Here is a 23340-nt window from a genome sequence, read left to right on the forward strand (position 1 = left end):
CGGGGCGGGGGGGGGGGAGAAAACCTTTCGAAGTGATAAACACCCATTTCTTCATGGTCTGTGTGTATAAAAACATCCTCACTGCATTTTCCACTTTTATGCATCCGATGAAGTGAGCTGTAGCTCACGAAAGCTGATGCTCAAATAAATGGGTTGGTCTCTAAGGTGCTACAAGTCCTCCTGTTCTTTTTGGGGATACAGACTAACAGGGCTGCTACTCACTCTGGAACCAACACTCCGGGCCGATAGCGACTTACAGCTGCTGAGGATTACTGGGACTCGCAGCCCATCCTGAGTGCAGAGAGTAACTAACTTCTAGTGTGTTTTGCGCCAGCCCAGGGTTGGTATCCGTGCTCCTCGGTGCTGCAGGACGAGTTCTCCTGGTGGCTGGCGGCGACTAGCGCTGCCGGGCGGGGATCAGCCCGCGGGGATCCTGGAAGCACGTGTCTGCGGCTGAGAGCCGGGTGCGGAGTTTCGCCCCGCTCCCTCCCCGCGCGGTGTCTCTGCGGCTCCGGGCCGGGGGCGGAGTTGTCGCCGCTCCCTTGGCCGCTGTCCGCGCTCGGCTCGGCGACGATGTCTCAAGATGGCGGAGGCGGCCGAGCTGAAGGTAACGAGCCCCCCCGGCCGGCGCGGGCAGCGGCGGGGGGCGCCGGGGGCAGCAGCGGCGGGGGGGCCGGAGTGGAGCGGTCTGGGGGCACTGAGGGGGGGCAGCGAGGGACGTGGGAGGGCGCTGGGGGGCTGCAGGGGGGCGCGGTGGGGCTGGGGCTCTGGGGGGCCGAGGTGGAGGAGCAGAGGGAGGATGAGAGGGGAGTCTGGGGGATACTGAGGGGCCCGTGGCGCTGGGGGCTGCAGGGGGGCGCGGTGGGGGAACAAGGGGGGGCGAAATGGGGGAGCTGCAGGGGGGCGCGGTGGGGGAGCCGGGGAGGGGTCAGGGGGCCTGGGAGGGGGCTCCAGGGGGGCACTGAGGCTGGGGAGCAGGGGAAGGGTCGGGGGGGCTGCAGGGGGGCCCAGTGGGAAGGGGTCTGGGGAGAATGGGAGGGGGCTGCAGGGGTAGAGGATGGGAAGGGACTGGGGCTGCAGGGGGGCGCGGTGGGGGAACAAGGGAGGGGTCTGGGGTTGTGGGGGGGGGCGAAATGGGGGAGCTGCAGGGGGGCGCGGTGGGGGAGCCTGGGAGGGGTCAGGGGGCCTGGGAGGGGGCTCCAGGGGGGCACTGAGGCTGGGGAGCAGGGGAAGGGTCGGGGGGGCTGCAGGGGGGCCCAGTGGGAAGGGGTCTGGGGAGAATGGGAGGGGGCTGCAGGGGTAGAGGATGGGAAGGGACTGGGGCTGCAGGGGGGGCCAAGGTGGGGGAGCACAGGGAGGATGAGAGGAGTCTGGGCACTGGTGGGAGGGATCTGTGGCACTGGAGGCTGTAGGGGGGAGCAGGGGCTCTGTGGGTTTGGGGGGGCAGGGGGTGGGTGAGAGGGAGTTGGGGGGGCAGGAAAGCCCTGGGTGGGTTTGTAAGGGGGGAGCTATGGTGGGAGGAGGGGCTGAGGGGGGTAGGAGGGAAATGGGGGACAGAGTTAGAGCGGTTTGTGGGGGAGCCTGAGGTGTGGGAGCAGGGAAGCCCTGGAAGGTGGGATGAGTTCAGGGGAGCCCTGATAGGGGGAGGACAAGAGATCTTTAGGGGGTTGGAGTGGGGGACCATGGGGGGAGCCATAGGATCTTGGGGGAGGCTGTCATGTGGGAATCCACTGAGGGGGGTTTTCAAGGGAGTACCAAGTGGGAGATCTGGGTCCTGAGTGGGACAGGGCAGGGAGCAGGCAGAGGGTCTGGGGGAGTCATGGAGGAGGGTACGGGATCAAGATGGAGATACAGAAACTTGGAGGAAGGGGAACAGGGTTTGGGGATTCATGTGTGTGGCAGCAGGGATTTGTCTATTGAAGAAAGCAAAGGAGCTTAGGTATTTGGGGGTGAGACAGAGGACCCTGGGGGTTCAATTGTGGGGTGGGGCGCTGAAGGAGGGAGAATAACAGGAGGCCTGGGGGTGAAGTGCAGGAAGGAGGAAGAGAGCTAAGAAGCAGGGGATTCAGCCCTGAGGTGGTACAGAGAAGGGTGTGGGGTCAGAGAGCCTAGGGAACAAAGAGGGGACCTGCTGGGTCAGAAGGGGATATAGAGCAATGCAGAGTGGAGGGGCAGGAGAGTGGCAGAGTTGCCGTGGGGGGGAAGGCCATGGCTCCAGGATGTCCCTTGCCCAGAGCCATGGAGGCATGAGAAGAGGGGGGGCACAGAGTTGGAGGTGGCTGTGTTCGTAGCCCGGTAGTTCTGCACCAGCGCTCACAGCTGGAGGGGGTTTCGTCTCCCTCCACCTTCTTTTCTCTTTCTTGTTTTTAGGAGTCAGAGTGTAACCACCTTTGCCCACCAGACTGTGGAATATGAAATTGCCCCTGGTAACTAATTCCAAAGCTGATTTGTGTCCTCACTGGCGTGTAATATTTTTTCCCCGCAGGCTAGAGTGCAGCCCTTAGCTCGCTAAAGTGGCCTCAGAGTCCTTCCCCCACCCCGGTGCTGGGAATAGCAAGAACTTAGGAACTGGCACCTTTCTGGCAGCCACAGCGGGGATATAATTCTCTGGAGCTCATGTTCCTCTGTAATCTTTCAAGTCGTGACCCATCCTGTTATAATATTCGTGTAGGGCCTGATCCTGTTGCTGGGAGCAAAACTCCCTATGACTTTAATATGAGCAGGACTGTGTTCCTATCTTAATAAGCACCAAAGTGTTAAAATGTTCATGGAAAAAATCGACCCAAGAATTGTAATCAGAAAGAGTTGCAATTTTGCAGAATTCCTATTGCGAAGAAGCAGTTACTTTTATTTGTGACGTTTTCCAGAGTTCGAGGGGCGAGGACTGTGATAAGCTAGACAAAAGTCCCACATCTGCGGACTTGGAGAAATGGCATGTCTTAACATAGGTCTTGATCCTGCCTCGATTTATACATGTGCTTAACTTTATTCATGTGAGCAGTGCCACTGGGACTCAGTGGGCCTGCTCGTGTGTGAAGTTAAGGACATGCATAAGTCTGCAGGATCGGGATCATAGTTAGCAAACTTAAAGGGCATCTACAGAGGGTGAGGTCAGATAGATACAGCAGGGGGTGGAATTTCCCTGGCATCTTCCACAATACTCTCTCTCTGCAAATAAATCGCTGCAGAGAAATCATATTATAAGAGTAGATGTAGCTTAGCACATGGGTTTACATCCTCTGAGGCTTGACCCACCTCTGAGATTCTCATATGGTCTCCCAGGCTCCAGACTTTCCTGTGCAACCTGGCATTATTCATGGCTCTCTGCAGTTTATTTTTAAATCTGTGCTCTCTTCCAGCAACCAAATTCCTTTGTCCATCTCCCCTACCCCCCTTTCTGGCTTCCTAGCTAGGGGTTAATCTTAAGATTTTTACCATCTGTGTTTCATTGTAAAGAAAGAGGAGCCAGCTGAAAATGAAATGATTGCTCCCTATGTCTGGAGTGGGCTTGGACACCTTCCGTTATTTAAATGACCAGCGATGACTCCTCTGGAAAGAGAAATGTTGTACACTGTTCAACAATTGTTTGTTCCGGCTTTTCAGCATGGACTCAAGTGTGATGTGGGTCGTTCATTAAATAAGCCTTTGGGTGCCCTCTGGGAGCGCTTGATTGTGATCACTTGTGGCAATGAGAGCGTCTTTCCGCTGCCGTGCTACATTGTGTGAGCAGTAACTGGAGACGCTTCGGGTGTTGATAGGAGTCCACAGTAGTGGTGACACGGCCATCTATGAGCACAGGGTGTATTTTAAAAATAAATGTGGTGCTGGTGAACCGAGCTGCGCTAATCTCCCAGGGCTCCGTTCTCAGGACTTGGAGGGGAGCCACTTCTAGGGGTGATGGGTGCTGCTTGGGCTCCACGAACTAGTCAGCCTTTGCGGGTCTCTGAGACTGTCACGAAGGATGGCCATCTTTGCAAGATGGGTTTAGAAAGCACCTAGGTCCATAACATAATCTTTTTTTGTGTTAAAAGGTATTTAAAAGGGACACTGTCAAAGTTTACAGCCTCCAAATTGAAATCTTCCTGATAAATATACATAGTGAAGTTTTCCTATTTCTGAAAAGCTTTCTCAGCTCTCAAAAAACCCAACGGTTACAGTAATATTAAAAATTATTCTTCTCTTGAGTAACCAGCCAAGAAAGGTGATAGATAAATTCCATGCAATATACTATGTGTGGATTTTTTTCCTCCCCACTTGAGACCCTAACTGGTGGTCCTGTCTGTTCTGCATCAAAGATCACAGGGCACTTTTCAGAGTGGTAGAGACTTTGCCCTGTCTGTCTTAGCCAAAATTTCCCCTCCTGCACTGGGAAGTGAAACAGCTGGCATGCTGCTCTCTAGAGATGGTTGCAGTTTTGGTGGTGGACAGTGGTCTTCGTATATATGGCTTGTAAACGGCTTTGGGATCTTTTGGCATGTAAGATGCAACAGAACATAATAAACTCCACCCTGCATGCTTGCTCTTTCTTGTCAGTCTGTGAAATATTGCAATAGACAAGAAGCCTAGTCTGGGAATCCCCAGGAAAAAGAAATATGGGATAGGTCCAATTTTTGCCTTTTAAAATAGGGGTGTGGAGAGCAGTAGAAATGTTGCCACATAAGTAAGCATTTTATTACCTCTAATTTTTTCAATGTTTGAAGCATAAGGGAACAAGAAAAATTAGAGAATGTTGGCCCTTAGAAGCAAAGTGTGTACTGCCTGCAGCACTGGTTGTTTTCAAATGAATACATTGGATTGGGCTCCGTTTGGCTTGCAAATCAACCCAAGTACACAATATTCTTGCTTTGTGTACCAAAAGAGAGAGTGAGAGACACACGGGTACTTTTGTTTTTTATTGGGAGGAATGCGAGCTTTCTTGCTTTTGTAGAGTAATGGAATCCTAACGTTTTCCTTCTGCCCCCTAGTGTCCCACGGCAGTCAGATGATAAAGCACAGAGGAAAAGGCGTGTCTGTGAAATTGAAAGTCTATGCAGACGTAAACCCTTCAATAAAATGTAACTAATTTGAGAACAATTCTACTATTGTTGAATCCGTTTCATTTGGTTTCCTGAAGGGAACTGGATACTTGGTGGTGGTGAAACTCCGTATTCTCTTTCTTATTTAAAATGAAGAATGTTTAAGGTGATTAGGTTTCAGGTTTAACCCTGTGGAACAGATAAATGTCCAGTATCCAAACATTCTGGAAGCTGTCAGCATCTAAAAGGTAAATATACCTTTTAGTTTAATCATTGGCATGTCTTCTGAGACTGCTTACAAAGTAGTAACATTCTTTTTATGATGTAGTCATACATCAGCAACGACTGGGCCAGAGATCCACTAACTTACTTTTATCGGCCAGCCATCAGATGGCAAGCTTTGGTGATTTACTGATTTGGAGATGAAAGGCTATTTGTTCTTCGTCCCTTATTACAACAGTATGTGTGTTAATAAAGCATTATAAATATAAATGGGTTTGATTCTTGACTGCTCCTAGTTTCTAATTTTTCACTTGTGTGACTGGAAGGATTTTTTTTTTTTACATAACCACCATCCTCCCATGGCATCCGGTGCCATCCCATGAGTGTTTTTCTTTATGCTTTTGTGAGTAGCAAAGTAATCCTGAAAGTCTTGTTTTGCATCAGAGAGCAACAATGGTCTTGTGGCTAAACCAATGGACTGAGACTGAAGATTTGGGTTCAGTTCTGGCTCCACCACTGACTGTTTTCGTGACCTTGGGCAGGTCGCTGTGCTTCCATTCCCTGTTTGTAAAATGGGAATACTACTTTTTCCTATTCTGTGTGTCATGTCTATTTAGACTGTACGGCCCAAACCGTCTCTTATGATGTACCTGTGCAGTGCCCAGCACAAAGGGGTCCTGCTCTGGGGTGGGTCATTTAGGTGCTACTGCAGTATGCATAAATGATATACATTTCCCAGGCATATTTATAGTTGGTGCGCACACAAACTTTGAGCCTAGCTACGTAGTGGGTGCAGCAAGGAGTAGCCATGCATAAGAGTTCAGAAAATGGAAGGTTTTAATGTGTGGTTTTTTTTTAAAGTGTAAAAAATAATTAGTGTAGGTAAATAAAATAATCCTTAGCACTAGTGCCTATCCTAGATTTCAGACTGCTTTACACAGGTGGGTAAAGAAAACTCTGTTTGACAGGTGGAGAAGCTGAGAGTATAGCTACACTGCAAGTGTGGTTGTAGCAGGGGTAGGCATACCTGCACTAGCTAGCATGGTAACAATTGTAGCGTAGATGTTGTGGCATGGACTATCAACCCGAGTACAAAGCCACAGGGGAGCCTGATAACATTCTGGTGGCTAGCTCATGCTGAAGCCTGTACCGTCACCAGTAGGGTACATCTACACTTGAGTTGCAGGTGTAATTTCAATCTCAGGGAGACGTACATGTGCTAGGTTTGATTGAGCTTGTGCACTAAAAATAGCAGTGTAGCCATGGTGGCATGGGCAGCAGCTTGGGCTAGCCCCCAGAGTACATACCTGTGGTCTCAGAAGCTACCTTGCTGGTTTTCGCACCCTAGTTCGTGTGTACATCTACCTGGGCTGGAAACTATGCCTCCAGCAGCAGTGCAGACGTACCTATAGTACAGTCACACCTTCACTTGCGGTGCCGACATACCCTGAGGCACAGAATAGCCCAAGGCCACAGCAAGTTGTTAGCAGAGCTAGGGCTAGATCCCACCTGCCTTAGGCTGGTACTCTGTTCTGTGGACCATACTCTCCCATGGAAACAGATCGACCAGTAACTTCCTGTGGTGAAACACCTTGGCGCAGCTGAAGAAAGGAAGACAGGAGGAAGGTATCTCCAGACTGGTAAACGCTCCATGTCATGAGAGCAGGTGCAGGTATTAAGGTCACACAGGGCCTTAAAGCCCATAGTGAACCGGGAGCCATTCTGAGTGATCGATTTTGGAAAAAATAGGGGCAGTTGTCTCCTATTGGGTTCTACTTTTGTGCAACCACATTTTTTTCCATGGGAAATGACCCATTTTTTGTTAAATCTCTTGAGCTCGAAGATATTGGAGCTCCCACTTGGGGTGAAATAGCAAGCATGACTCCTTAAAAGAGAGACTGAGGACAAGGCAGTCAAAAAGTATATTTGTGCATTAATTTGATGTGCAGTTTCATTTATGGCAATACCTCAAATGTAAGAATGTGGTGCTGTTATGTCTTGTTAGTGTAAAGTGCCTTTAATGATGAAGCCACCCTGCTGTTCTGTGGAGCTCTTGCTGAGATGTGGGCTGAATCTACTGGCTCCATTTGTGAGAATTATTGGTGTCATATGATGTAGTGAAGAGAAAATTAGCAAGCTGCTTTTAGATACCATTTAACAAGACAATTATTTAATTCCAGCCTTGGTGTGGCGTTGACACTTGATGCATGCTTTTTCTTAGACTATTTCTTTTAGTTATAACAACTCAAAACTCCTCTGACTAGTCAATCATCTGTTAAATCTTTTCCAGATTTGGTACCCCGTATCCCAACCTAAAGAAATACTGGGCAGTATAATGCAGGCCCATAGTTTATATATTGGAAGCAAAGCGGGGAGTTACAGAATTTAAAAACCGTTAATAACCTAGCTATTTATTTTACGGGCCAGAGTCTCCTTTACACCAAGGCTCTTTTATACCACTCTGGTAATGTAAAAGTCTTCAAGTGAGAATAATGTCACCTGCTTTAAGACACCTTTTTGCTACCAGAGTGGTGTAAAATGAGAATCTAGCCCAAAGTGTTCTTGTTGTTTAGCCATCCCTTGGCATGGCAGAATCCCGCCCCCCCCCCCCCCCCCCGCAAACAACAACATTGTGCTAGTGCAAAAGTGAAATTGCCTAGAAACAGGAAGTTTAACTGACCCATTTAGTTCCAAGGTCCAAGTTGAGAAAAATGCAAAGAGGTAAAAATAAATTAGATGCTTACGGCTCGTTCACCTGTACGTAGATAATCGCACAGGTAATGGGATTTGCAATTTGACATTGTCTCTTTTAAGGTCTCTGCCACTTTCTCATTTAGTGAATTTGTAGCTTGTGTTTGGACTGTGTATTTGGAATTAGCAATGTTAATGTTGTTTTCTGTTTTCTTGCAGCACATGGTTATGAGCTTTAGGGTATCAGAACTGCAGGTTCTCTTGGGTTTTGCTGGCAGGAACAAGAGTGGAAGGAAGCACGAGTTGCTCACAAAGGCATTACAGCTGCTCAAATCTGGCTGCAGCCCAGCTGTTCAGATGAAAATTAAGGAGTTGTACCGACGAAGGTTCCCAAGGAAGATCTTAACCCCTTCAGACTTGTCCATGCTCCATATTCAGACAGGGCAACTGCCCTCCGCCACTGCACTGACGCAGGGCAGCACAGTGTGTCACTTGCCCTATGACAACAGTTCAGCAGCTTCTACGGTGCCAACAGCTGTGTTGCCTCCAGTGCCTATGCTGGGACCCAAACATGAGACAGATGTTCAGCACTTATCCCCGCCCATTCATCCGGTCCATCCAGATGTCAAAATGAAGAGGCTGCCCTTCTATGACGTTTATGATGAGCTGATTAAACCCACCACATTAGGTATGTGAATAAATTAGCTTTGGTTCTCTTTTCTACAGGATACTGTTACTCAAAGGTTACTGGCTTGACAGCCCTTGTAACTGAAAGCTTTTGGTTATTCACAGACTGGGCTTAGCATGGGCAATGAGGGCTAGCTTCCCAGACTGCTTTGCAAGTGGGCATCAGTCTTGATTTGGAAGGACTACGTCTGTGGGTGAGGATGGGAGTCTGGTCTCCATGGCCCAGGCAATCCCGGGCTTTTCTGCTGAGATTGGCTCTGGTGTGTTTTATGGCAGAGACACCTGTGAACGAATAACCTTAGATGGTGATTTTTGTGGGGGGACAAGAATTATCTTGGCATTTCTGTATGGTGCGTAGTCCAGTGGGACCTTGATCCCTGACTCAGTCCTTAGGTAGTACTGCAAGTGAAATAACCACTGGGCTGAGATCTGCCAACTCGTTTTGCATAGGCTACTGAAGAGGTTCAGTTGCTCTCGTGGGTTTCTGGATTCAGACTAACCATTTAGTGAAAAGCCTCATATCCGTTTACTGATCCCTTCAGCCAACCAGTCTCCTGCAGCTCTTAAGTGGATAATGATCAGTATGTGCTGCTTTTTTTTTTTTTTAATTTGGGCATCTGTGTCGGATAGAGCCAGTTTGTGAACTTTGCTGGGAACAGACTTGAGTTCTTCATTATAGTCTAAATTACCCTCTTCTAGAATTACTATACTGCCTGTGAGTGATCTATGATATTTCAGCATTTGGACTATGAAGCCGAGAGAAGGAATTCCTGCTTAGTATGGGATAGAGTCTCAGAACAGTATCTTGAGTGCCAGGTGTTAACATCGATACCTTGCAAAAATGACAAAGGAAAATAAAAACCAAACAGTCTCTTGGGTAGCACCTTTAGAATTCCATGGCACCTTCAGGCCTAATTCTGCTTCATTAGACTGCAAACTTGTTGGCTTGTTCTTGATCTCTCTTCTCCCCCTCCCCTCCCCCACACACTTTTTCAGGATGATGGTTAACTCAATGAAAGTTAAGAGAAATTAATTGAAAACCATCAATAAAACCCCAATAAATGAAAATGAACAAGTGTTATTTTTATTATGATAGTGCTTAGAAGTCCCGACTGGGCTCAGGGCCCTGTTGTGTTACAACAGTGGACAAACATGAAGTAAGAGACAGCTCTTCCAGGCAGGAACTTACTGTCTAAATAGACAAGACAGACAAAGGACAGGAGGGAGACATGAAGATTCTAAAGGTGAATAGAAATGGAGGAATAGGGGAAGAGATTCCTTTACGCCACATGGAACTCGGAGGCCCATTCCATTTATGCTTTGCTGTCCATTGGCTGGCACATTAGCAGCACCCTTTTGATAGGTGCCACATATCTGACATGGTACCACTTGATTAGTTGTGTGATTTGGTGCCTCACGTTGGCCAAACTAAGAGTTCAACCCATACAAATGAGCTGGAACAGTCTCTTTCTCTTTGCCAATGGTGGGGTGACCACAGTCAGGGTAATTCTGTGGCAGTCTGACTTCAAGACCTTGTGGGCCCTCCTTATAAGTGTAAGGGTACCAGTAAAAACAACAGTTGGGTATGGCTCCCAGCTTTTCCCTACAAATCCCTTTGACCCTGGGATGTCTGTTCATGGCCCTGCCTCTGACTAGCGGGGAGACATTAGATAAGTTGCATATTTGTTTCCCATGGTGCCCCCAATGTGCCAGGCATTTTCCATGCATTAAAAAGATACGTTATCTGTTGGAAAGAACTCATGCTTTCCCCATCTGTAAACTGAGGGGAGGGATGGCTGTGTGTCTTCGCTGATGTCTGTGGATACTCCATCCAATTCTCGCTGAAGTCTATGGAAAGATCCCCATTGACTTCATGGGATCTGGATCAGGGCCGGGAAGAGCAGAGTCTTATTGTCCGTTTTGAAGCTGTACATTGTGCGAACTTTCCTGTTAACTAAGGTCATGTGTTGACAGCACAGCTTCTCTTCAGACTGGCCTGACCTAGCTGATACCGTTTGAGTGATTGTAGTTTGGATTCAGGTGTGGGTTTTTTTACCACATAAATGTGGTGGTGTTTGCTGCAGGGGAGATAGATATGTCTGGCTTCATTATTCCTGCTCTTGGCACAGCAAGAACTCATCAGCTTGATGCCTGTTTTTTTTTTAAAGTATATTTTCTTGACTTTTTTCAGAGTAGCAGCTGTGTTAGTCTGTATTCGCAAAAAGAAAAGGAGGACTTGTGGCACCTTAGAGACTAACAGATTTATTTGAGCATAAGCTTTCATAAGCATAAAGCATCCGATGAGGTGAGCTGTAGCTCACGAAAGCTTATGCTCAAATAAATCTGTTAGTCTCTAAAGTGCCACAGGTACTCCTTTTCTTTTCTTGACTTTGACTCCATTATCCCTCCCAGCCAACCTGTAGTTCCCTTAAATGGGATGCGCATGTTGCAAAAGAACTCATTATTGCTCTGTGCCAAAATAATCCGCTCCCTGCCCCTCTCCCCCCAGATAAGCCTTCTTAGTCAAATATTAATATTTGAATTAAAAATAAACTTTCTGTATGACTGACGGGCGGGGGAGAGCGGGGGTGCGTCTCACACTCATTGCACACACCAGGGGCTTCTTGTTTCCTTCCGTTCCCTCCTATGGGCTCCCTGTGTGAACCCTCCCATCCCCCTCTATTTCAGGGATTCGCTGATACCCCCACCCCCGCTGAGTTCACAATTTGTCCCTCCAGGCCAGGGGTTGTGTGTGCCTCCCCATGCCAGGGTCTCCCATTCTCCTCCAGGTCTCCTTCCCCCATACCTTCTTCTCCCATTCTCCCCACCCCGCATGCTGGGGCTCTATGCTCCCTCATTCCTTCCTTCCCCACCATGGCAGGGGCTCTGTGTGTCTCTCCCATTCCCCCTCTGCCACATGCTGCAGGGTCTGTGTGCCCTCATTCCCCCTCCTCAGGTTACTGTCCCACATCATCCCCCTCCTTCCCCCCCCCCCACACACCAGGAGCTCTATGTGATCTCCCCATTCCCTCCTCTGCCAAATGTCCCCTGGCCCCTCTCCTCCCATATCAGGGTCCCACGTTCTCCACCTCCACTAGGGCTTTTCCCCCCTTTCCCTTATGCCAGGTGTTCTTTTTGGCTCCCCTTTCCCTTCCACCAATCTGATTTAATTTTCTGTCTGTCTGGGAGGTAAGTCATTCAGGGTGTCAGCATTTTAAAAATGTTTTGGGACCATGGGCTGACCTGAGATGGGGTGGGGTTGAGGGGTCATGCTGGAAGGTGTTAATGGCTTCCGTCAACCAGTTTTTTCATCTGTAGACAGTTGGAGAGGCCGCTGAAGCTGCTGAGTGTGATAGCCAGATGCAAGGGGCTCAGTGTCTCTCCTCCCCCCCATTTCCCTCTTTCTGATTTCCTATTCTCCCCAAAATCAATAGAGTTCTGCCCAGTGATACCTAGAACATTTCAGTCAATTCCAAAATTCAGGGAATATGGCATTGAAAATTTATTGCGTTACTGGCAGAGAATTGCCATTGAGTTGAATGTAAGACCTCGCTTTGCTTGGCAATTTATGAAATATGTGTAGCGCCATACAGGCATGTTCTTTGCTCCAGTGAGTTGATATGGCTTATTTCTAGAGTATCCTGAAACTTCTTGATGCTTTAAACAAATAAAAGATCATGACCCTGCTCCAAGGAGCTTACAGTAAAAAACAAATCCAGTTTTCTGAATTCTGGTATCTAGCAAATATAACTCCCACCCCGAAAATTAGTTGCTTCTTTCTTCTAAACTAAAAATGTTCGCAAAGTTTTGTGTAGTTTTATGTAGGGGATGTACTTCCTACTTTAAGTGGAAACCTCAGTACAACTTCAGCTGTGTAGCTTATGGGGCACTTTCATAATAAGGCCAGGAAGGGAAGAGTTGTGATAAGAAGAGAGGAGTGACAGAAGAAGTAAACCTTCAGGAGAGATTTGAAAGAGGGAAGAGAGCACTTGGTGGATGAAGTCCCTGAGAGCATCTTGGATGTAGGGGACAGCATGATAGAAGGCACAAAACAGGAGGAATAAGGCAAGAGGATTGAAAGAATGTAGGAAGGGACAGCTTTGTGGTTAAGGCATAGGACTAAAGAATCTGGAGAGCTGTGTTCTGCTTCAGAACAAGTCACTTTGAATGCTGGAGATAATATTGACCAGGGCTTAAATTCAGCTGGAGCTGTCCGGAGCGGAGCTCGGATAAATATTTTCAACCCCCCTGTAGTTTTTATAGCATGTTGGGGGTTCTGGGAAATACTCTAAGAAATTAAGCCCTGATATTGACCTACCCTCCAGGGGTATTGAGAAGATGAATGCATTATTGTTCGTGCTCAGATACTAAGGCGATGAAGGCTCCAGTAACATCTATAAATAATGAATAGATGAAAGCAGAGATATAGGTGGGGTGAAACTAGTAAGAAGGGCAGTGAGAAGGGTTTTACCAATGGGGCCGTGAGGAAGAGGTAGATTTTGGTGATACTGACAGAGGAGGAAGAAGAAAGGAGATTTAGTGAGGGACTGGAGAAAGGCCTTAAAGGTGATGCCAGGATTGTCAGAAAGGCTAGCAAGGTTCCGAGCTGGAACAGAGGAAGGAGTCGGAATGCAGCTCTGGCCGGGACAGTGGATGCTCAGGCAGTCAGCATTCCTACCCTGAAGACCTGAGTCTGCGTTGTATGGCATGGGAGTAAAAAGGCATGGAGATCTTGTTGATGAGTTCGGAATAGAAGCCACAAAGTCAAGTCAGAGGGGCTCCTTGTTTGTTAATTCCTTTTTCCGTGTGCAGAGGTTACCACTGAGGGTGCCGATTGTGACTCTTTTGTGGAAGGAAAAGGCCGGGGTAGGGACCATCGAATTGTGGAAGTCAACGAATGGCTACGCAGGTGGTGTCGGAGAGAAGTCTTTGGATTCTTTGACCATGGGATAGTGTTCCATGAAGGAGGAGTGCTGGGCAGAGATGGGCTCCACCTAACGAAGAGAGGGAAGAGCATCTTTGCGAGCAGGCTGGCTAACCTAGTGAGGAGGGCTTTAAACTAGGTTCACCGGGGGAAGGAGACCAAAGCCCTGAGGTAAGTGGGCAAGCAGGATGCCGGGAGGAAGCACAGGCAGAAACGTCTGTGAGGGGAGGGCTCCTACCTCATACTGAGAATGAGGGGCGATCAGCAGGTTATCTCAAGTGCCTATATACAAATGCACAAAGCCTTGGAAACAAGCAGGGAGAACTGGAGGTCCTGGTGAAGGCAAGGAATTATGACGTGATTGGAATAACAGAGACTTGGTGGGATAACGCACATGACTGGAGTACTGTCATGGATGGTTATAAACTGTTCAGGAAGGACAGGCAGGGCAGAAAAGGTGGGGGAGTAGCACTGAATGTAAGGGAGCAGTATGACTGCTCAGAGGTCTGGTATGAAACTGCAGAAAAACCTGAGTGTCTCTGGATTAAGTTTAGAAGTGTGAGCAACAAGAGTGATGTAGTGGTGGGAGTCTGCTGTAGACCACCGGACCAGGGGGATGAGGTGGATGAGGCTTTCTTCCGGCAACTCGCAGAAGCTACTAGATCGCACGCCCTAGTTTTCATGGGCGACGTTAATCATCCTGATATCTGCTGGGAGAGCAATACAGCGGTGCACAGACAATCCAGGAAGTTTTTGGAAAATGTAGGGGACAATTTCTGGTGCAAGTACTGGAGGAGCCAGCTAGGGGGAGAGCTTTTCTTGACCTGCTGCTCACAAACCGGGAAGAATTAGTAGGGGAAGCAAAAGTGGATGGGAATCTGGGAGGCAGTGACCATGAGTTGGTCGAGTTCAGGATCCTGACACAGGGAAGAAAGGTAAGCAGCAGAATACGGACCCTGGACTTCAGGAAAGCAGACTTCGACTCCCTCAGGGAACTGATGGGTAGGATCCCGTGGGGGAATAACATGAGGGGGGAAGGAGTCCAGGAGAGCTGGCTGTATTTCAAAGAATCCCTATTGAGGTTACAGGGGCAAACCATCCCGATGTGTCGAAAGAATAGTAAATATGGCAGGCGACCAGCTTGGCTTAACGGTGAAATCCTTGCAGATCTTAAACATAAAAAAGAAGCTTACAAGAAGTGGAAGATTGGACAAATGACCAGGGAAGAGTATAAAAATGTTGCTCGGGCATGTAGGAATGAAATTAGGAGGGCCAAATCGCATCTGGAGCTGCAGCTAGCAAGAGATGTTAAGAGTAACAAGAAGGGTTTCTTCAGGTATGTTGGCAACAAGAAGAAAGCCAAGGAAAGTGTGGGCCCCTTACTGAATGAGGGAGGCAACCTAGTGACAGAGGATGTGGAAAAAGCTAATGTACTCAATGCTTTTTTTGCCTCTGTCTTCACGAACAAGGTCAGCTCCCAGACTGCTGCGCTGGGCAACACAGCATGGGGAATAGATGGCCAGCCCTCTGTGGAGAAAGAGGTGGTTAGGGACTATTTAGAAAAGCTGGACGTGCACAGTCTATGGGGCCAGATGCGTTGCATCCGAGAGTACTAAAGGAGTTGGTGGCTGTGATTGCAGAGCTATTGGCCATTCTCTTTGAAAACTCATGGCGATCGGGGGAAGTCCTGGACGACTGGAAAAAGGCTAATGTAGTGCCCATCTTTAAAAAAGGGAAGAAGGAGGATCCTGGGAACTACAGGCCAGTCAGCCTCACCTCAGTCCCCAGAAAAATCATGGAGCAGGTCCTCAAGGAATCAATCCTGAAGCACTTACACGAGAGGAAAGTGATCAGGAACAGTCAGCATGGATTCACCAAGGGAAGGTCATGCCTGACTAATCTAATCGCCTTCTATCATGAGATTACTGGTTCTGTGGATGAAGGGAAAGCAGTGGATGTATTGTTTCTTGACTTTAGCAAAGCTTTTGACACGGTCTCCCACAGTATTCTTGTCAGCAAGTTAAAGTATGGGCTGGATGAATGCACTATAAGGTGGGTAGAAAGTTGGCTAGATTGCCGGGCTCAACGGGTAGTGATCAATGGCTCCATGTCTAGTTGGCAGCCGGTGTCAAGTGGAGTGCCCCAGGGGTCGGTCCTGGGGCCGGTTTTGTTCAATATCTTCATAAATGATCTGGAGGATGGTGTGGATTGCACAGTCAGCAAATTTGCAGATGATACTAAACTAGGAGGAGTGGTAGATACGGTGGCAGGTAGGGATAGGATACAGAGGGACTTAGACAAATTGGAGGATTGGGCCAAAAGAAATCTGATGAGGTTCAACAAGGATAAGTGCAGGGTCCTGCACTTAAGACGGAAGAATCCAATGCACAGCTACAGACTAGGGACCGAATGGTTAGGCAGCAGTTCTGCGGAAAAAGACCTAGGGGTGACAGTGGACGAGAAGCTGGATATGAGTCAACAGTGTGCCCTTGTTGCCAAGAAGGCCAGTGGCATTTTGGGATATATAAGTAGGGGCACAGCCAGCAGATCGAGGGACTTGATCGTTCCCCTCTATTCGACATTGGGGAGGCCTCATCTGGAGTACTGTGTCCAGTTTTGGGCCCCACACTACAAGAAGGATGTGGAAAAATTGGAGAGAGTCCAGCGAAGGGCAACAAAAATTATTAGGGGTCTGGAACACATGACTTATGAGGAGCAGCTGAGGGAACTGGGATTGTTTAGTCTGCAGAAGAGAAGAAAGAGGGGGGATTTGATAGCTGCTTTCAGCTACCTGAGAGGTGGTTCCAAAGAGGATGGTTCTAAACTATTCTCCGTTGTAGAAGATGACAGGACAAGGAGTAATGGTCTCAAGTTGCAGTGGGGGAGGTTTAGGTTGGATATTAGGAAAAACTTTTTCACTAGGAGGGTGGTGAAACACTGGAATGCGTTACCTAGGGAGGTGGTAGAATCTCCTTCCTTAGAGGTTTTTAAGGTCAGGCTTGACAAAGCCCTGGCTGGGATGATTTAGTTGGGGATTGGTCCTGCTTTGAGCAGGGGGTTGGACTAGATGACCTCCTGAGGTCCCTTCCAACCCTGATATTCTATGATTCTATGATAACAAATGTCTGCAAATGGTGTGGCCCAGTGGGCCTGGAAAGCTGCTATTGCGTAACAAAGTTTGAGCTCCTCTGTGTTATAGGATGGCTCTGAACTGAGCAATGGTATTGGATAGAAAAGGAGTGATAGGGAGATGGACAGTGGTGAAATTCATGGACCTTGGCCTAGGTCCTGCTATCACCATGTTTAGCGGTTTTGCCATTGACTTGAGCAGGAGCAGGGCCTTGATCTTACTCGAGGACTGAGGAGTGGAAGGCTAGGATGGGAAGTATTAAGATGAGGTCAGAAACCTCTCCAAAGAGCTCGAGTTTATGCTGCCCGGGCAGTTAGCCTGTTTTTGGAGGCTGGCACAAGTTCTGGCAGGTCATCTGCAGAGGAAAGTTTCTGTTTTTCAGACCTCACATTCTTCACATTCTTGAAGTTCAGGAAATTGGAGACGCAAGCTCCTAGCCTGACTGTGGAATCCTCTCTTGCAGAATATAGAGTGGGATTAACTGTATTCTTGGGGAGGCGGGGATGAGGGTGTTCTTGTGCCTAGGAACGTGCTCAGAGTCCTTTTTTAGTGCGTGTTGCAGTATGTACTAACATCTGCCCCAATTCGGTACTGCAGATTTGACATAACTATCTTGAATTTATGTAATGCCTCTCCTCCTAAATGTGATACCAGCGCTCTTTACAAATCTGTCTGATCCCATATGGCCCAATGACACCACCTTTTTGCTGGAATAAACAAACAGTCCAGCTTCCACACACAAGCAAAGCATTGCATGGTAGATGTACGTGACTTTGATTTGTCCTGATCCAGAGGGATGTTGTACATCTGGGATGACTCCAGTGGGAATTGTGGCTGCTTGAAATCTCTTGGGATAGGCATAGGACCTAGAGCAAGTGCAGCAGAGTGCTTTGTGTTTGAAATTCAACAAGATCTGCTGTCTTGTAGGTTACCTGAGCTTACTTGCCGCTCCTGGTTTATTTTAGAAGCACAAAGTTTGCATTACTGGTGGTCTGCTACATTGAAGGCAACTTTTTTAAAGGCAGACTCCTCACTAGGATATTTTACATGAAAATACCTGCACTAGATGAGAAGTAATATCTCCCCTCGAAGTCAGTAGAGTTTAATTCTCAGGAGGACCATGCTTATCCATAAAATTTGCCTCCCTGTCAGTAACTGCTGCTTAAAGTACGTGATTCACCCCCTACGTTGGTTTTTCCTTGTGTTTTGTTTTTTAAGTAAGTGCACAGCTGTTTTTGTATTTTAGATTTATTTAGGACCTTGAGTGTGCCTTCATGCCTGGCGAAGATAAGGAAAAGGTCTATTTCTTATTAGGGGAGTGTGCTCCTACTATAATTACAATAATGACTATAATTTCCAGGGTAGTTTATGACCTCTGGGATTGCCTAGCTGTGTCTTGGCCCACAGACTCCTCCAACCTGATTGCTAACTCCAGGAAGTGCCATTCACCTTGATCATTACTGCTTAGTCAGGAGGTTATGTGGTGAAAATATTAGATCAGGGAACTGGGAGGCGAGGGTTTTTGGATTCTATTTTCAGCTCTGCCACTGGCTGACTGACTCTGGGTAAGCCACTTTGCCTCTCTATGCCTCCGTTTCCTCATCTGTAAAATGCTGGTGACAATACTGTGCTACCTTGCCTGGGCGATGTTGCGTGGTGTTTGTGATGTTCTTTGAGAGCCCCTGACTGGAAGGCATGTTAGAAGCACACGGAATTAAGAATAATTGGTGAGGTGTGGACTACAATCCTTGCTTGTGCACAACTACCATTGAAATCCATGGGAGTTATGACTAAGGACTACTCTGTATTTATACCGCATGTGATGTGTTCTTACGTAATCGTAGATCAGTTTATGAGTGGAAAGGGAGGGAGATTGTTTTTTAGAACGCCTTGCTGACGACCAACCATCCTTCCAGGAGCAGAGAGAGCTCAGCCTTGTGCTCAAGATAATGTTTACCTCCTACTTCTTTTGTTCTTCTACAGCATCTACGAACAGCCAGCGATTTGAAGAGGCGCACTTCACCTTTGCCCTAACACCTCAGCAAGTTCAACAAATTCTCACCTCTAGGTAAGCAAATGGCTGGCTCTTCAGGATCTGTCTGCCCAGTGTGCGTTGCATATGGCTTTTATGCAGGCTTTTCACTTGGCCTCCAGTAGTACTGCCAGGTCAGATGGGGGGAGTGGGGAGGAAGAATTTGGCAAGTGGTTGGGTGGCTGAAACTAACAAAGACAAGGAGGTCAGGTGACATGGGAAAGGGAGCTTGTGTCCCTGAGCACTTTCACTGCAATAACTGGGAATAAAATCCCTGGGCCAGATCCTCAGCTGGTGTAAATTGTGTCACTGCCTTGACCTCAGTGGTGCTATCCCACTTACAGAAGCTGAAGAGCTGACTCCAAGTTGGTATAATGGGATTGACTTTGTATACGTATCAGAGTTAATGATAACTGGATAAAAACATATAAAACTGGCCTCAAGATCATGTTTGCATTGCCAGTACTCTAGCTGGCTTGCTTTATCCCTTTTAGGATATGAAACTGCTCTGCACTAGCAAGGGAATGGATTGGATGATCTAATAAGTCTCTTCTGATTTATTTACTTCATCCTCGACCATGTGTCTGTTCCCTGTCTTCCATTCAACAATATTTTGCTGTACGCCCGTTTGGGGATTTTGGCTGCTAGAGAGAACAGAGTAACCAAAAGCAGAAAGTAGCTTTTACAACTCATGGGCACTTATTCTATTAGTACTAAAAGATATATTATTATTATCATGGTTAATGAGATGTCTATAATGATGTCACTATTCTTATGCCTAGTAAGCAATGCCAGCCATTTAAGCAATCTTTTTCTGTTGCAGAGATATCTTACCAGGTGCCAAATGTGACTACACTGTACAGGTACAATTAAGGTAAGAGTTAGAACAGTTGTATGTCATCTTGATCTGAAAAGTGAATGACCAAAACCCTTTTCTTTGAGCTGCTGTTTTGGCTGTAACATCATAATTTTGGGGAATCAGGCCTTAGCATTCAGTGATTTGGATTTGCATATCTAAGAGCTTGTAGGATTCTGAAACTTTAGGTGCTGTATTGAGACAAAGATCTGAGAAGAGGCAGCTGAGGTCAGACACTAAAGCAAGCAGAATAATTGTGAGAATCCAGGAGACTGAGTGCATGCTATCTGTTTTTCCTCAATGTTCTATGCTGCAGTCGGCTGGCAAAATAGTCATGGACTGCCATGGGAGTTTTGCCTGATGAAGATTCTGTCCTGCTGTTTTTAACCAGCTTTTATGTTTCTATAGACCTGATCTGCTCCTTTTTCTTCTTTCCTTTTTTAAACACTTTTTAAAAGTTTTTTTTTCTTTTTAAAGGGTCACTATTAAAAGTGCAGCAGGAAGCAAAACATGTAGCTTACCTTAAAACTTGCAATATTCTGTTCACAACTCCTCCATACTATTTCTAAACTATATTGCATTTTTGTAAAGTGCCTATTATTTTAAAGGATAAATATCCCAAAGTGGTTCACAAGCTATACTTTGGGAATTGCGGCAGCCAGCTCTGGGGTGTTGACCCTGCAATAACAAGCTAGTGAGCTACGTCTCTCCAATTAGAGGCTCTCTAATCTCCTTTTTCCTGCTCTGTTTGCTCCATTCTTGTACGTAAACAGTACTGTGAAACATACTGGCCTCTTGCTCTCTGAAATGAGTTAGGGAGAAAGACTCTTGTAAATTTCACCTGTGTGACTGAGACAAGCATTATATGTTGGTGGGTAGAAACCTCACCTGCACTTAACCCACCAGAGTGGGATTATAATTTTTTTTTTCAACCAATCTCAACCAGCATCTCTCTTCATATTTTTAGGGGTACAATATCTTCCATTAGTGTTGACAAAGAAGCCTTTGTACAACTTCTGTGGTGTTTGAATGCTTCTCTTTTGCTACAGAGAGAACTATTGCCTCTAGTTGGCAAACTTAAAAATGTGGGATTTAGAAATGAGAATTATATCATAGGAGCCCCATGTGGGCCCAACTTTCTCAGACATGCCTCAGCATGAAAACTTCCCCTGCCTCAGTGCAAGAGAGAGAAGTCTAACCCCTATTTTATCCTTCTCTTTGTCTGGCCTGCAGAGACTGCAGTGGGATAGGTTAGAAAACAATAGGCACAGATTCTGGCCTGGTAGTCACAAGGATCTGCATCGGTGTGACACACCAGGGCTTGTCCTAACAAAAAGCAGACCAGTGTCATATTTGACTCAAGACTGTATGGCAAGTCTCTGGTTTCAGCGTGGGGTGTAGTCTCTCTTTGGCAGTGCAGCCTAATTTGAAACAAAATAAAATGCATGATGGTATGATTAAATGGGATTAGAATTTGAATGCGATCCCATTCTGGGTTTCTCTTGCTGACATTTTTATGCCTGTTGAAGCCAATTGTAAGATATTAAGTGGTGGTAGATGAGCACTGAAAGAAAGGGCAGGGCTACACTGGGAATTTACATCAGCATAGCTATGTCTCTTGGGGGTTTGAAAAATACACACCCCTGAGAGCAGGGCTTTGGACTAGATGACCTCCTGAGGTCCCTTCCAACCCTGATATTCTATGATTATGCCAACCTAACCTCCAGTGTAGACATTGCTAGGTCGATGGAAGAATTCTTCATCAGCCTAGCTACCTCCTCTCCGGAAGGTGGATTACCCACGCTGACAGGAGAACCTCTCCCATTGGCATAGGTAGTGTCTACAGTGGCGCAGTTGCAGTGGTTTAAGTGTAGACCCACCCTAAGTAATAACTAAGCTCTCCTCCTGCTGCAAGATTTACATTCAGATAAATGTAATTTCATTTTAGTTCCTCAGATGGTTGTAAGTTATTTTTAAATGACTTTAAATTTCTGTAGCTCCTTTCACCGGGTAATTTATAGATGCTGCACCACTGAAGAGCGCTCCTCTCTGGGATGGAGGGCAGCAACCATATGGCACCAAGCATGCTTCATAACAGCTGGTTGTGTGGGAATTTTAACTGTGAGAACAAGGCAAATTCAACCTTCACTCTTACTAAAGTAGCAGATAGGGCATCCGTTTTTAAGGCCTCATCCAAAATATTCCCACATGGGAAACCGAATGGAGCTCAGTTTATCTGCCGTGGAAGGCTGACAGGCTTAAGACAACATGGCTTGACTTTGAACTTGTCGTTCTGGGGAGTTTAGGTTTTTCAGACCAGATCACTGATAACCTCCGCCTGGGACATGCATGATGTACACTAGTAATTGGTTTTAGTTGCTGTCATCTATGGAACTTGCATTTGGAACCAATAGAGTTTCTGTGTGGAGTGTGTAGAATACATTTGTTGTACATGTGACATTTTTGTGTACTCACATGTATTCCAGGCATTGATATGTTTGGCTTGAAAAATGTTCTCTTTCTAAAGAAAAGTTTTAGCTGCCATTCTGTGTGAATGTCACCACTCATTTGCCAGTTGCTCCCTCCTGCTTCTTAGGTTTTGCTTGTGTGAAACCAGCTGTCCCCAAGAAGATTATTTCCCTCCTAATTTATTTGTCAAGGTCAATGGAAAACTCTGCCCTCTGCCTGTGAGTAAACTTCATTCCTTGCTTATATGGGAGACGGGGGGCCAAATTCTGCCCTGAAGTATGCAACCACAACTCCCGCTAAGCTTTGTGGGAGCTATACATATATATCAGAGATTCAAAGTTGGCTCTAAGAACTGAATGGTGCTATTAGAATGTCCTAGTGATCTTGTTACATGCTGGTGAACTGGTTTGGAAGGAATAACTTACCCAAACTTTTGCCTGTTCCTTTAATTGAACACTAAGCTACTTGGTTATAACTTGTACTGTGAAGCAGAAGTGCCAGAATAGCATAAGAGAAGCTGATCCTGCAATAATTCAACCTGACTCAAAATGAGAATTAACAGAATTCTCACTTGAGAACCTGTACTGCTTGTGAGATTTCTGGCCTAGTTCAATAGATCCAAGTGGAGATAAGCACGGGAGCCAGGATTTTCAGAGGGGGAGGCTGGGTCGTTGTTTAGGCTGCCATCTTTAGATGTCTTAAATGGGTCTGATTTTCAGAAAGCACTGAACCACTCACTTTCTGAATATCAGGCTCCGTTAGGGAGTTTCAGGTTTGTCCTGTGAAACCTTTGGATGTTCCTCTGAACTGAGCATTTCTGAGGCTAGTCTGTCACCAACTTAATATCCCAGTTTGGTGATCTCCATTAATATTATGGCTTGGAAGTGGCCTCTTCATAATTCAGGTTGAGTCCTTAGAAAGCTTTATTTTAGTACTATTATTCTGGGCTTGGAAAACTCCTTTGGCCTGGAAGTTGCCAGATTCCCCCCGCTGCAGTTCTGAAGGTTCAGGGTTCAAAGCCCTCTTGATGCAGAATAGGGGAATTCTGGAAATGGAATTTGGTTTTATTTTTTCCTCTTAACCAAAAGCTAGGAAATTACATACAAAAAGCTCTGTAAAAAGATTATTTCAGTTTCAAAACCAAGCATTTGAAAGGAATGAAATGCTGCCTTTACAGTCACCTGTGCAACCTCAGTTATGTCCCGTGTGTGAATGTATTATGATAGTTATTGCTTATTGTCTTACTTTTTTTTCCCCCCCACAGGACCCCTACCTCATTCAGTGCACAGAACAGACACACAATTGTGGCAGAAT

General features: G+C 46.7%; 1 protein-coding gene across 8 annotated transcripts in view; it reads left to right on the forward strand.

Moving 5' to 3' along the window:
- Nucleotides 1-530: 530 nt before the first annotated feature.
- Nucleotides 531-23340, forward strand: part of PIAS3 (protein inhibitor of activated STAT 3) — a 36949-nt gene continuing 14139 nt past the window's right edge. For 5 of the 8 annotated variants that reach the window (XR_012156075.2, XR_012156076.1, XM_073322624.1 and 2 more), the window contains exons 1-5: nt 543-607; nt 8148-8616; nt 18653-18737; nt 19525-19575; nt 22154-22244. Coding sequence is in view for 6 of the 8 variants with exons in the window: in XM_073322624.1 (XP_073178725.1) it covers nt 584-607; nt 8148-8616; nt 18653-18737; nt 19525-19575; nt 22154-22244 (720 nt within the window). In the remaining 2 variants the exon portion in view is untranslated. Of the gene's footprint in view, nt 608-2370; nt 2427-4964; nt 5055-8147; nt 8617-18652; nt 18738-19524; nt 19576-22153; nt 22245-23340 lie in introns of all 8 variants that reach the window. The other 3 variants (XM_073322627.1, XM_073322628.1, XM_073322626.1) reach the window with 3 other exon arrangements.

This window comes from Lepidochelys kempii, chromosome 24 (assembly GCF_965140285.1).
Source record: "Lepidochelys kempii isolate rLepKem1 chromosome 24, rLepKem1.hap1, whole genome shotgun sequence".
NCBI classification, from domain to species: domain Eukaryota; kingdom Metazoa; phylum Chordata; order Testudines; family Cheloniidae; genus Lepidochelys; species Lepidochelys kempii.